General features: G+C 36.1%; 1 protein-coding gene across 4 annotated transcripts in view; it reads left to right on the forward strand.

The window, feature by feature from the left end:
* The window catches only part of LOC150088568 (eukaryotic translation initiation factor 5-like), a 164,422-nt gene that overhangs the window by 117,421 nt on the left and 32,112 nt on the right, over positions 1-14,889 (forward strand). For all 4 annotated transcript variants that reach the window (XM_090369566.1, XM_090369569.1, XM_090369568.1 and 1 more), the window contains 2 exons: positions 8,117-8,272; positions 12,931-13,101. In XM_090369566.1, coding sequence (XP_090225692.1) covers positions 8,117-8,272; positions 12,931-13,101 — 327 coding nt within the window. The remainder of the gene's footprint in view (positions 1-8,116; positions 8,273-12,930; positions 13,102-14,889) is intronic.

The following is a 14,889-nucleotide window of genomic DNA, read 5'->3' on the forward strand; positions in this document are numbered from 1 at the left end:
TGATCTTCCATCCATTTTTCCTTCGCCTTCCGGATTTCCTGTTTGATCTTTTGTTGTATTTCTTTGTATTTTTCCCGGTTGTTGTTGTTTTTGAATATTCTCCGTTCATCCATTAGGTCTAGTATGTGCTGGGTCATCCACCGTTGTTTCTTTTTCGACGCCTGATGTCCTAGCAGGGTTTCTGCTGTTTCATTGATGCACTGTTTGAGTGAACGCCCGAATGCTTGCACGTCTGTTGTTACTGCTTCGATCGATTGGATTGTAGTGTTGAGATGAAGCTGTACTTGTCGTCTGTTGGCGACATTTGATAGTTCTTCTATTCTTATGGCTTATCTAAGATATAGTAAAACCAAACATCAAATTATTGACCAATTTTTCAGCGATTGGAGGAATATTTAAATACGTATAATATTCCGTTTACTAATATGTTTACACATTGCAGGTGCACAGATGGTGCATCTGCAATGGTGGGCCGTTATCGAGGTTTTGCTGCCTTTCTGAAAGAAAAAGTTCAAAGTGTATGTACTATTCACTGTGTGTTGCACCAAAACCATTTGGTGGCAAAAACTCTCAGTGACGAACTGCATGATACTCTAAGAGTGTGTATTAAATCTATTAATCAAATTAGAGCTCATCCTCTTAAATTGCAACTGTTTGCCAAACTTTGTGAAAAAAATGAAGTATCAAACCAATTACTCTTGCATACTGAAGTAAGATGGTTGTCTAGAGGTGCAAGTCTACAAAGATTTGTTGTTGTTCGACTCAACCCTAGAGTTTCTTACAGATGTTAATTTGTTTTTGAGCGATGAACTGAAGAGAAATAAGAATCATATTTTCTACTTGGCAGACTTATTTTCAAAATTTAATGACGTACAGACCCTTCTACAAGGGAAAGATGTCATGATTATTCAAGCTCGGACAATTCTTTTAGGCTTCCAGACTAAATTAGCCTTGTTTAAATCATCATTGTTACGAAAATATTTTCAGTACTTTTCGAATCTACGGCAATTGGAAGTAAAAGATGAAGACTTAGAAATATACACAAAACATCTTCAAAATTTGAGCGATGATTTTAAATTGCGCTTTGCAGATTTTGAAAACAGGCACATTCCAGATTGGATTATCACGCCATTTTCTGCAGATATTGAAAATATCGAATGTAACTTACAAGATGAACTTATTGAATTGTCAGTTGATCTTGAAGCTAAAATGCTTTTTTAAAAATAGGACCTTAAGTTACTTTTGGACGAATATAAATGTTGTAGAAAAATATCCAAATCTTTCTGAATTGGTACTCCCATTTTTGCTTGCATTTCCAAGCTCGTACATGGTTGAAGCTGATTTCAGCCATGTTAATTCCATTTTAACAAAGAAATAAGCTAATTATAGAATTCTGTGGCGATTTAAGGCTGAAACTTACTAATTTTGAACCCAACATTGCCAATCTTGTCAAGAGTCATGAAGCACACCCTTCACATTGACAACGTTAGTAAATTGTATACTAAGTTAATAAAAGTCTTATTTTCATATATATAAGGAAGATTGTATTATTGTTATTTTGTTATATAAATTAAATTTTATATTTTATATGTTATTTATCCCTCCTATCAAATATGTAATGTTAAGAAGGACGTCAAAAACAAACATATCCCTTTGACGTTAAGCCAATATAATAATATATACTATATTATACATACAGTAAACGCTGTAACTATAAAATAAACAATCTAAAAACTCAAGTTTCTTTTTTGCTTGTCCTATTATAATTACGTAATAATAAAATAGAGGGGATCAATAAAAAAGCCAAGAAACTCTTGCAGGGGTTGACAGTCAAAGAAGTTTGGCAACCCTTGGCTTAACTTCTGTTCCAGAGAAAATAATGAAGTCACTAGTTAAAGAAGTAATGCAGAACCATCTAGACGGAAGTGCATTCATACTTCAGTCACAGCATGTGCTTGTTGAGGAGAGATCTTATCTGTCCAATTTGATTGGATACTGTGATGCAGTTACAAATGAACTAGATGCAAAAAATAATTTTGATGTCATATACTTGAATTTCAGGAAAGCTTTTGATACTGTTGCACATAAAAGACTGCTGTAAACTGGAGCAGAGTGGCATTAAGGGCAAGTTGCTGCTATGGATAAAGGGATGGTTGAGTGGGAGAAGACGGTGGTAATCAATGGACATTGCTCTTCATGGACTAATGTTATTAGTAGATTCCCAGAGTTCAGTGTTGGGCGTATTGTTGTTTTCTATATTTATCAGTGATATTGATGAAGGCATATCAGGTTTAATGTCCAAGTCTGCAGATGATACAAAGGTCATATCAAAAGGCAGCCTGAGTGCAAAAAGAGATTTTGCTGAGTCTGCAGTTATGCATGCTGACATAAGAATCTGTGTGGCGCAAGTTAGTTGGAAGCAAAGGTATAATGAGAGTGGGAGTAATCTACAGATTGGAAGATTGTGAAGTGCGTGATGAGAATTTCTACATGCTAATGACAGTATGCTACTGCAGTGGGATCTAGAACAATTGGGCAGATGGGCTGAGAAGTGGCAATTTAAATTTAACATTGATAAATGCAAGGTACTTCAATATGGGTAGCAGTAACCCCAGAGTAACATAGATAAAGAGGTGATTATTCCATTGTATAAGGAAATTGTCAGGCAACATCTTGAGACTGTATACAGGTCCTGGAGGCCTCATTTTAGGAAGCATGTGGAGCTGCTGGAACGAGTACAGGGAAGGGCAATGAGATTGATGAACAGAACAAAGGGGTGCTCTTACCAAGAATGTCTTCAGTTATGCAAATTGCGGCGTCTGGAGCTAGGCAACTGCGAAGTAATCTGATTGAGGTATTTAAGGCTTTGTACAGATTGAGCAAGCTCAATGCTGATGAAATTCTTCCTCTAGCTCAAACATACATTTTGAGGGGGCACAAATTCAAATTGAGGAAGGAGAATTACAGAATAGATGTGCGAAAGTTTGCCTTTAGCAAACGGGTGGTTGATTGTTGGAACAAACTTCCATCTGTTATTGTGGTAGTTGATAGTTTAAATAAATTCAAGGAAGAACTAAAAGTATTTAAGGGAATGAATTGGTGAAGTGGGAGGTTTTTTTCTTCTTTTTCTCTTTTCTCTCTTTTCTTTGTTTTTTCTGGCTCATGCTGTTGTAAGCTTGCTTGCTTGCCTGCTCAGCTTGCATCATTTGCCACTACTAATGCTAATTTCACAGGATGGGTGAATACATTAGAATTATGGGATATATTTGAGAAGTTCTTTCATGTATGAGTAGAAAGAAGAAATGCATCAGATGGACCCTTTTGTACTGAGTTTGGGGAAGTCTTAGATAATTCAGTTGATGTTGCTGATGAATTGAATAGGTGTTTCACATTGACAAAAGACTGCAATGAGGCTGAGCAATATGGAATAATGATTTTGAAATTACAGATGACTGTTTATTAGAGCAGTGGTTTTCAACTGGGGTTCCACGGCCATCAGACCGCGAATGTCGCATTGACACTTGGCAGTCTGATGCTACAGTTGAAGCATTTAAGTTTAATTTTATTTAATACACAACTCATTAATTTTTAAACTTTTGTCCCCTGTTAGAATGTATTTAATAGTCTAAATTAATGGAAATAACACTATAAATAGTGTCTGCTCTTTAGTAAAAAAATTCTGATAGCGGCCAATGTCATATCAAGGAATGGGGATATTAGCCATGCTGTGCACTAGGTAATGTTCCAGTGCTGTCTTGAGGGAAGTTGGAACCAATCAAAAGAGTATTTGATGAGCTGGGTGTATCTTCAACAGCAGAGTCGTGGTTCAAACACCATGTGAAATTTCCTGCTCTATGGAGAAAAGCAAAACTTCTTTATATTGCCTTTTTATCTTGTCGAACGAGGATTTAGTAAAGTGAATTGCATACTAGTGAAGAATTGAAACCATTTGGATATTTTTAGTTGTGGTGAATAAAGACTAATACTATCCAAGTTTACTCCAGGTATTGTAAAGTTATCCAAAACTCATCAAGGATCACACTAGTATTTTATAATAAACCTCATTTTACACTGGGTGATAACTGAATTATGACCACCCTTATGAAAAGTGAATGCGACCCGTTGACCACATAAGGTACGAGAGTGTGCAGTTAGTCGATCTACGTAGCATAGATAAGGTGTCAATGGTTCAGTAGGTAGTGAAATTCCAAGCATGATGAGTAAAAGGAAGGTTTATCGGACTTTGATAAAAGTCATTGTGGGAGCTTGATAAGCTGTTGCCTCGATTTCCCAAATGGCTGAACTGGTAGGGTGTTCAAAAGCCGACATAGTTAAAGTGTATCAGGACTGGCATCAAAATGTTCAAACAACGACCCGACTGCAAAGGTCAGCGAAAGGTTGAAGTTAGAAGTGAGCGCCAGGTCCGACAACTTGAGCAGGTTCAGCACTGTTCAAGAGTTGACTACCCAATACAACTTGGGCCAACCCGGAACAATATTTGGCATGACCATGCGTCGCATGCTCACATATGGGCTATACCAGCAGACGACCCCTACGGCATCCTCTTCTAACCAAGGTTCATCAGTGTAAAGGACTCGCCTGTTAGAAGATTGGAAGGTGTGCTGGTCGGATGAGTCACGTTATTTACTGCACACCGTGGATGGTCGTGTACGGATTTGCCATCAACATGAGGCTCTTGATGCATCGTGCATGGTGTATTAAAAGTGCAGGCTGGTGGAGGTGGTTGTATGGTGTGGGGCATGTTTCACTGACAGGAACTTGACCCCTGGTCCATGTGGAACAATGTATCACTGGTCTCCGCTATTATCAACTGCTTGCTGACTGTACACCCCGATATGTTACACTTTTTCCCAAATGGCGATGGTGTATTCCAAGATGACAATGTGCCCAGCCACCGGGTACTTGTTGTGCAGGAATAGTTTGAGGAATGCGGTTCTGACTTCCAGCATATCGAATGGCCTCTGAACTCCCTCTATCAATCCCATAGAGCACTTGTGAGACAAGTGCTCTATGGGATTGATAGAGCACTTGTGAGGCAATATGGAAAGGCATATCAGGTGTCTGGATACACCAGTCACCTCCATACCTGCATTGCTGGCCGCATTACACACAGCTTGGTTGGCCACACCTCCAAATGCTTCCGACATCTTGTTGAATCAATGCCACATTGAATAGCTGCTGTACTGAGGGCAAAAGGAGGACCTATGAAGTATTAGGCAGGGTCGTCATAATTCAGTGATCACTGTGTATATACTTTTCTGTATGTATATTAATAAATCATACTAAGAATCAGTGTGTAATCTAAGTGCAATAAAAAGGCATGCTAAAAACAATCAGCAATAATCATTGAAAATACCCTTTTTATGCATTACTCAAATTTTAAGGGAAGAATAGGAAGCATTGGATCGAAAAAGGTTGGATGATGCTTGACTAGTGGGACCTGACACATGACACAAACATTCTCCAGGACTTGTTTTTTTATTCTTTATATAGAGGTATTAAATTTTAATGCCTCTATATAAGGAATAAAATTATTATATAAGTATATATAATTTGTATTATGAATTTTAATTTTATAATTATATTATAACAACAATCATATAACATTCTTTTTAATATTTTATATATATATATATATATATATATATACACAGGAATGGGTTCTGAATAGGTGAATTCACTGTGTACTGTATAAAAAATCTGAGCCATTGCCAAGACAGCTGTTTTAATCGGATCTAACAGGCAGAAAATTAAGTCTGGGTGCCATTATTAAAAAAAGTGTCAAACTACTGAAGAGCCTAAAAAAAAAAAACTGGAATTGATGGCATATACCCAGTAATTTTGAGGGTGTTGGCAAAATGTCTTGAACCATTGAAGTTAATTATGAGGGTATAATTGGACTTAGGAGAGATTCCTTTGTATTGGAGAAATGCCAATGTATTGTCAATGCATAAAGGTGATTCTAAGAGTGAAGTAGTAGTGGCATGTGATGCAAGAAAGCAAGTGTATGAGCTTATGCAGCATCAGCCAAAAAAAAAAAAAAAAAAAAATCACACCCCTCCAAATGCCTGTCCAGTTCCTCCTTAAATTTATTCAACCTATCAACTTCCACAACGACAGATGGAAGTTTGTTCCAGCAATTAACCACCCGCTGGCTAAAGGCAAATTTCCGCATATCTATTCTACATCTGTCTTTTCTTAATTTGAATTTGAAGTTGGTAACTACAGATCAGTTAGTCTCACTTCAGTGATAGGGAAGATCTTGGAGGGAATGAATAAGAGTGCAATCCAGGGACATTCAGATAGAAGTGGCATAAGGGCACACAGTATGGTTTTTTAAAGGGAAAATCACTTTTAACTAACTGATAAGCTATTTTGACAGCTACTTTTGTGCCCTTTTATCTGGCATGACCATGCGTCGCATGCTCACATATGGACTATACCAGCAGATGACCCTACGGCATCCTCTTCTAACCAAGATTCATCAGTGTAAAGGACTCGCCTGTTAGAAGATTGGAAGGTGTGCTTGGTCGGATGAGTCACGTTATTTACTCCACACCGTGGATGGTCGTGTACGGATTTGCCATCAACATGAAGCTCTTGATGCATCATGCATGGTGTACTGAGCAGACTACGTCGAAATTGTTCTCTAAATCCAAGGATTTAGAGAACAATTTCGACGTAGTTTATTTGGATTTTAGCAATGCATGTGACTCAGTCCCTAATGAAAGTTTACACTATAAGCTCGAACATTCTAGGATTACTGTAAAGATTCTAAGATAGTTGTAGGGTGGCGCAGGACAGAGGGCTGTGATTAATGGATATTTTTCAGATTGATGTATAATCAGAAGTGTGGTTCTCCAAGGATTAGTTCTTGGACCACTCTTGTTCCTAATTTTCATAAATGTTATCAACAAAGGAACAAAGGGTGTGATGTCAGAATTTTCAGATGACATAAAAGTTGGGAAAGTCGTTAATGATCAGTGCCAAGCAGTGCCCCTTCATGATGACTTGAACAGGCTTCAATGTCAGAAAGGTGGCAGCTATGTTTTAATGCAGCAAAATGCAAGGTCTTAGGGGAATAGAAAAATAACTTATACACTTGGTGAGGTTGAATTAAAAAAAAAAAAATCAGTCGAGGATTCTTCCTCTATCCTTTTCTAAGGATCTGGCAGTTATGATACTTGCAGATATGAAGTTTTCTGAAAAGTGTAAACAGACAACCAGGAAAGCCTGTGGTGTTCTTTCGATTTTTTTAGCAAACAGTATCCTATAGAGATAGAGTATAATCCCACTGTATAAGGCAATTGTAAGACCACATTTGAAATACTGAGTCCAAGTATGGAGACCTTACCTAAAAAAAAAAAAAGCATTGAGCTCTTGAAGGTGTCCAAAGGCAGGACCCTTTCACGTTACGTTTGGACCCTTCCTTTGGTTTGCATACCAAACCCAAAGGAAGGGTCGAAATGCCCTTCGTTCACATGGTGAGAATGGCAAAAGGGTGCCCTTACAAGGAAAGCCTTTGATTGTGTGGACTTACGAGGCTTGTCAACCAGGCACCTTAGAGGGAACTGATTGAAGTTTGTAGGACTCTGAGAGGGGTTAGTAAAAGGATTGAAGGTGGATTTTCACTTTTATAAAAAAATTCTAGAACTAAGGGCCATAAATTCAAATTAGAAGGGAAGCAGTTTAGACTACACTATAGCAGTTTTGTTTTAGCCAGTAAATCATTGATTACTGGAACAAAAAAAATTGCCTCCTGTAAATAGTTGAGGCTGGCAGTTTGAAGAAATTCAATAGTCAACTGGATAGTTAGCTACGTGAGGAAGGAAATGCATAATTTGTATTTTCTTATCTACTTTACTTACAGTAGAGCAAAAGTACAGCAAAGTTCCAGTACAGCAAAAGCCTGTGGCTTCCTTGCACTATATGGATAATACTGCATACATTGTCGTTTTATTTCTTGTTTGTCTGTTTCCCACAGATTCATGAGTGTGAAAACAACCACTTTGAATAAATATTGTTCTTCATAAACATTGTGTTTATGAAGTGTTCTATTTGTGATACATAATTAAACTTTTCCTTTGTTTGTTAGGATCCAACAGCTACTGGTGCATCGGTGCAGTCAAGCAAAAAAGGGAAAAGGAAAAGTAAAGATGAAAAAACCCCCAAAAAACAACAAAATGGAGATGATGCAGAGTCACATAGTCCACAACATGATTCTGATGTGGAAGTAGGTTCTGGTGACAAGGCAAGTGAAATCAATAATGTAGTATAGAAGTCTTAAAGCCTTTTTTTCATTTTAGTTTTTTTTTTAATATATAGGAATTTTGTTTACAATTTCTTTTAAATTCTCTAACAGAATCAAGTCTTTCATTTGTTTACTAAACCATATTAATAAAAGAATATTTGGTTAAGATTTTAAGAAAAGTATTAGTATTAAAATGATCAAACAGAAGTAGTCAATTGAGAAAAGCTTATTTTATAGTAACAATGGACAAAAAAAGAAAATACAAAGAATTTAAATGTTTCTTTAGGTCGGTATTGCTCTACAAGACTAGGTAGCAACTTGTTTTCCAATAGTTCACACTGGATGTGAAAAGGCTTTTTTCCCAGTCCCCCCCCCCCCATCCAGTCTAAAATTATCTTTCCTTAGAATTCCCTTTTCTTGCATCCTAGAAAGAGAGAATATCATCCCCCCATCATTAAGTTTGCCCAAACCTTTTTGAAACTTGCATAATTCAAGCAGATCCCTCACATGACTAGTTTTCAACTTACACACATGTATATGTATGAAATAAACCCTGTATTTCATCAACAGTAGTCTTGTGCCAATATTTGTTGGTTCCAGTTGTTAATCCTATTCACCTTAACATCATCAGCAATTCATTATTGCATTTCATGGCAATATGCATAATTTATTGTATGACATTCTGGAACATTTGGGAAATGCTGAAACACAGTTGCAGAAATGTTTCAGCTAAAGCCATGTCTTAATCTTCTGATTTTTGATTCCTGAAAGTGGGGAAGTATGCATAATTTATAAAAATTGGAAACAAGGGTAAGAGCCCTGTGTTACTTCACTCATAACACTAATCTGTTTGGAGCATTGACTATTTATAGCCATTACTGTGTTGTGTTGGTGTGTCAAAAGGATTACTTGAATTCAGTTCAAGTAATCCAAGTACTCCCCCCCCCCCCTGAATTCAAGGATTACTTGAATTCAGGGGGGGGAGCAGTTTTTGAACTTAGTGATAAAGTTTCTCAGCAACGGGCTAAATCAATTTAAAGAAAATCAGATGTTAGAATTTTAAAAATTTTATTTTTCAAAGTGATCACCTTTATGTGATCATCTATACACTTTACAAGACCACTGACAGAAACGTTTTTTTTTAAATGTATCTGAACTGACTGTCACCAATTCCTTTGTCACGTTTCTTTCATTGTCCTCTACATTGGCAAAAATTTATATTTGCCAATGTAGAGGACAAAATTCGATTTTAGTTTAAGGAACAAATAATAGTAGCCTGTGCAGATAAATTGGAAAAAAATCATTTATCTCCACAATCCTACTGTGCTAGGCACCTCTGTAGCCAGGTGGGCAGGAGCAGCAGTGCGTAGCACATGCTTCTTGATTATACCGGGGTTCGAGCCCGTGACCACCAAACACGGAGGATGCGGAAAGGTCAGGTGATGACCGCCGCATATCCCCGGAGCAATATGGCCTTAGTTGCTAATGCTCCTAAAAACCAAATAACAACAACTACTCTGCTAAAAACTTGATAATTAGTGCAGAATATAGCCTAACATTGTTGTGCAACAGGAACTATCCTCCTTTTCTCATAACCTTATTTTGAGGGTATTCGAAATCATTCCCCCGTTACTTATCCATCATTCTAGAAATTCACTACCAAGTTGAAAGTATACCAGTGTATACAGAGACACATTTCTTATTTTGAGAAACTGCATTCATTAACAATTTTAAACAATTGCTCAGTAAATGTATAATTGCTGCAAGATCATTTAATCCTCACCTCTCTACAGAAAGATGTTAATCTGCCAGTAATCAAACTGAGAATTGTCACTGACTCAGTAAACACATTTGTGACAATTCATGTAACTACTTAATTTGAGCATTGCTTCTTCATCTGGCCATATGATTACGTCCAGAAAATCACTGGCTTTGCTGTTCTTCTGGCAGTACCATTCACATGATGAACTGGATGGGCTACCTGAATTGCATACAGTAGTCAAGGTATAAAATGTTTGAATTACATGGTTATATGAATTGTCACAACTATGTTTACTGAGCCTATGATAATCCTCGCCTCATTAGATACCCCACAAGAGAAGAGAGCCATCTGTACTTGGTTACTGGTAGGTTAAAGACCCCATTTTCATAATACTCAAATCAGCTGAAATGCAGTTTTCAGGAGACTGTCTTGTTGATTCTTTTGGCAAGTGGTTGTATTCACTTCAAATGGCTTGGATGCTTTTGGTACTTCTTGATGTTCTTCTCCTCCCTTAACTGTATTAATGTCATGAATAGTTGCACATTATTCAGACTTCTTGGAGACATGTTATTGTTAGGTGCATTTGCTGCGTATTGACAGTCCCATATAACTGAACTGCTGTAATGTTCTTTCTTCCAGTATTTCATAATGCATTCCCTTTCTTCAAATATTTATTGATTGCTTTTCCTATGCAGTGAGTCACCTGTTAATATGCATCCTATTGAAAACTTAATTCAGAACTTAATTGTTTATTTTTGCTTTAAAATTAAAAACTTTTATTCGGATTGGTCATTCTATCTATAGAATGACTATTTAAAGTGTTTATATGTAATTCTGACTCATTCTCAGTTATATCAATATGTGAGGTGCTACTGCTAGCTATGTTCATGAAAGAGCCAATGCACTCTCTCTCTCTGACTTTGTGAAACACAACAACACAGAATACTGCTATGATAGCCTCAGCTTGCATCCTGGAATGCAAGAAAATTATGTTCACAAACTCAAAAGCAAGTACTGATTTTGGGAGTAGCTACAAATCAACTTTGGGGATATTGTTAACTGTCATAGCAGGATTCTGTGCTTCCCAAAGTGAGTACTGACTTTTGCTTGTAAGTTTTTTTTCCCCTCTTCTTTTGTGTTAATTGCTTAAACATAGATAACAATAGCACATTACAAACTCAACTTTTGCAGTTGCTTCAATTTCCTGTACACAGTATAATGGCATTTAACTTGGTTAATCTGTTATCAAATATTATTAAGGTTCTCCTAAAGCAGGGCTGTTCAACTTCAAACCACTGAGGGGCAGAATTGGTGTGTATTTGCAGGCCACGTTAATTCTCCCCCCCCCCCCCCCTCAATTTACCTATATTAATATCTACCTTGCATTGATTAGATCTATGAAGCACAAACACATGAATAAGAAGCAAGCTCAAATTTCAAAACCATTTATTTAAATTTTATTCTGAGAAAGTGATTTACTAGATGTCATATGAAATCAATTAAAAAATTACATTCAGTATTTAGTAAAGACTTCTTGTAAAGAGTTTTTAAAATGATTTATCCTACTTATTTATGATAAATCACTTGCAGTAGGATTCACAGCGGTTCCTGCACAAATTTATATATAAATTATATAAACTTGCAACTTAGTTGAAAAATAATGGTCATGTTAGAATAATTTTGAGTGTTATTCACTAGTAAATACCACAGTAAAAAATAAAACAATAAGTAGGATATGACAAATGCACCTGAGCATGCAAAGCAGCAGCATAGGATGCAAAAGTTTATATATGCAAGGTGGAATTAATAAGTCAGATAAGTGTGAAGATGGAGGTGTAAATTGCACAAAATGCCAAGAGCTAATAGGAAAAGGATAGCAGAAATAGGAGATATTCTAGGTGTGAAACAAAAAGAGTGTGAATATCCTATGTTGTAACGAATTAAACAAAATTATAGGCTGAATCAAATTCAGTTAGAGAGGAAGGACCTTTAAAGTAAAAAAAATTAAGTTAAATGATTAAATTAATAAAATGAATAGTAGCCAGCATCAGATATGGGTGGGCATATTTGGCAGTAAGTTGAAAAAATGGGGGTAGAGTGAATATTGCGATCAAATCTGATGTTGTTAGCAAAAGTAAATATTGATACATAATCAGGTATTTCATCAGGGAACTAAACCTGATCATGTATCAAGGACTACATTTCTATACTTATGTATGTTATGTAATAAAATAAATTAAGGTGAATTGATGTAGAAATAAAATTAAAAACTTGGTGTTTACAGTGTAGCCAAGATGCAAGGAAAAAAAAAAAAAAATTTAGAACAAATTAAAGGAGAATAAAATTTAGAAATTGGTTTGGTAAATAGAATTTAGGTAGAATATGTAAATAGAAATTAGTGTAAGCAAATGGTTATAAGGCTAAGGAAGGGATAAAAGTGTAGCTAAATAATGGCGAAGATAGCGAGAGATTAAGGATAGCAGGAACGTTCGTATCACCCTCATATTGCAGTAATAGCTTTACGAATGGGGAAAAAGCAGAAATAGAAAAAGTATAAAGATAAAAAGTTATTAAAAGTACTGGGTTAGCTGGGATTGTAAAGCCCTTCCTTTTAGTAAAGAACCTGTGTTCTTTACTAACACACACACACACACACACACACACAACATGTAACAGAAACTGAATGTCTGTGGGAGAGAGAGAGTTTGTAAGGAATGGCACCAATAAAAAAAAAAGGTTCAAAAGTGCAATAAAATTCAAGTTGCACCATGTAGGATTACAGTAATAAAGAAGTTGTTTGTTCTCTTGCTGTCTGTTTTTCTTTGAAACTTAACAGGTTATATAAATAATGTTAATCCTATAATAAAATTTAATTAAATTTTTTCCATTGTTTTAGGATACTAGAAATGACAACGATGACGATGGAGATTGGTGTGAAGATACTGGTGCTGATGCTGTAGCAAAAAGAATGGAAGCTCTTTCTACTGGTGCAAAAGGTTTAATGTTAAATGATGATTTGGAGAAATCTGTTCAGGAAAGACTGGATATGTTCTATAAATTTGTAAAGGTATGTTTAAAAATCATAATGTGTTTCAAAAGTTTTAGCGGTTTTTTTTTTTTTTTTAACTGCCCAGACATTCCTCATGATGATCATTAATGAACAGTCATTAACATTATTAACAAACACACCTTAACATCATTGATAGAAAAAGATTCATTTGATTTTTTTATTCAAATTTTTTTAATTTTTGTAGATTGTTATCTTCAGTAGAAGAGAGAAATGAAGAGTGGGTAAAAATTAGTTCGGTTACTTTCAATTTGAACAATGAATGGATGTTCAGACTAGTATATGTATTCAGGCTAGTTTAGTGGAAGAAAGGTAGAATTACAAATACCAGTTCAAAAGAAGAGAAGTGTCTGTGGAAATATCTATACAAAAGACATTCAGTAGAAATTGAATGACTTTTATAGAGTTTGTAAGAGATGGCTCAGATATGAGATTTGCATCATGCAGTGAACTTTAAAGCATAAGCGTTACTATCTTTCTGTGTGACTTATAAACTGTACAAGCCGGCACCAACCCTTACATAATAATTTCCATAATAATATGCTTAGTTTAGAGAAAATTAGATAGTCTGGTAATTCTCACAATCTATCTTGCAAGCTTCTCTGACCCTTTTTGTATTCATCACAGATTATGTACAGAAAATTTATTATTTATATCCAAAAGTGAGGAGAGAATGTTTATTCCTAGCAGTATAGTTTGTTTTAAAATTTAACCCTTTTTTTTAAAACTCAAAATTTGTAAATGGAGGAATGTCATTTTCCCATTGTTACCAAAAAATGTGCACATAAAGGGGCAAACATCACAATGAATTTTGTCATGGTTTAGTTATTGAAGGCATCCAAGTTTTCACAAGCTGGGTAGTTAATTAGCTTTGTTTCAACCAGTACAGCAGGCTCTTTCCAATCACAGGGTCTTCTCTCCTGAAGACAGCCATGAATGGCAGATCTGAAAATGGAACTGCTAAATGCTAAAAAGATTTTAGTATTAATAATAAAAAAGAAATGCAAAAAAACAAAAACCCAAGCTTAATTAGCATCAGCCGTAAAATGAAAAAAATAAATAAAACCAAATCATCACCTCTTATCCCATCATATCCTTATGCCTTTTCACATTTGATAATTTCTCTTCCCACTTATTTTCAGAGATCACACAGTTGCTTTTCATAACATCTGTGAGAGCCATGTGCCCCCGAGTCTCTTCGGCCGTGAGATCCTTCCAGCACAGCCTAGGCTCGAACATCAGTAGCATCATTAGCAGATTTACCACACACTTCTGACTAGATTGCTCACTTTCCCAACCTAAGGTGTAGGCCAAAGATTCCTCAGACCTCCAGTCTCTGCAGCCTCCCATTCTGCCATTCTCCCTTCCCCTCACTCCTTCCATGCCTGAAATTTTCCTTACTAGCACCAGGCATTAGCTTTTCTGCTGCACCTTAGATTCCAGTAAATATGAAACAAACTTGAAAGGCACATCACAACCAATCATTCTATGTCAGCTTCCTTGTATGGCTGGTAAATCAGAACTGGGAAACTTCTGTGATATATGGCTCTCCATAAAATCCAGAAAACAGTGGCCAATTGGTGTTCACGGGTAAGCCCTTACTCCTATATTAATTTGCCAGCGTAAGGTGTTATGCAGCTTGCCCTTTTTAATTTAAAATCCCCTCATGTCTACTGTCGAGGGCATGATATATCAGACATAATGTACAGTTCTCCCCCTAAGCTCTATCTATCTGTAGATCTCATGTAAAGTTTTATTAGTCTTCATTCATATTCTCCTCTGTTCTAC

The sequence above is a fragment of the Mastigoproctus giganteus genome, chromosome 3, assembly GCF_048544385.1.
Source record: "Mastigoproctus giganteus isolate SK-2022 chromosome 3, ASM4854438v1, whole genome shotgun sequence".
NCBI lineage: Eukaryota > Metazoa > Arthropoda > Arachnida > Uropygi > Thelyphonidae > Mastigoproctus > Mastigoproctus giganteus.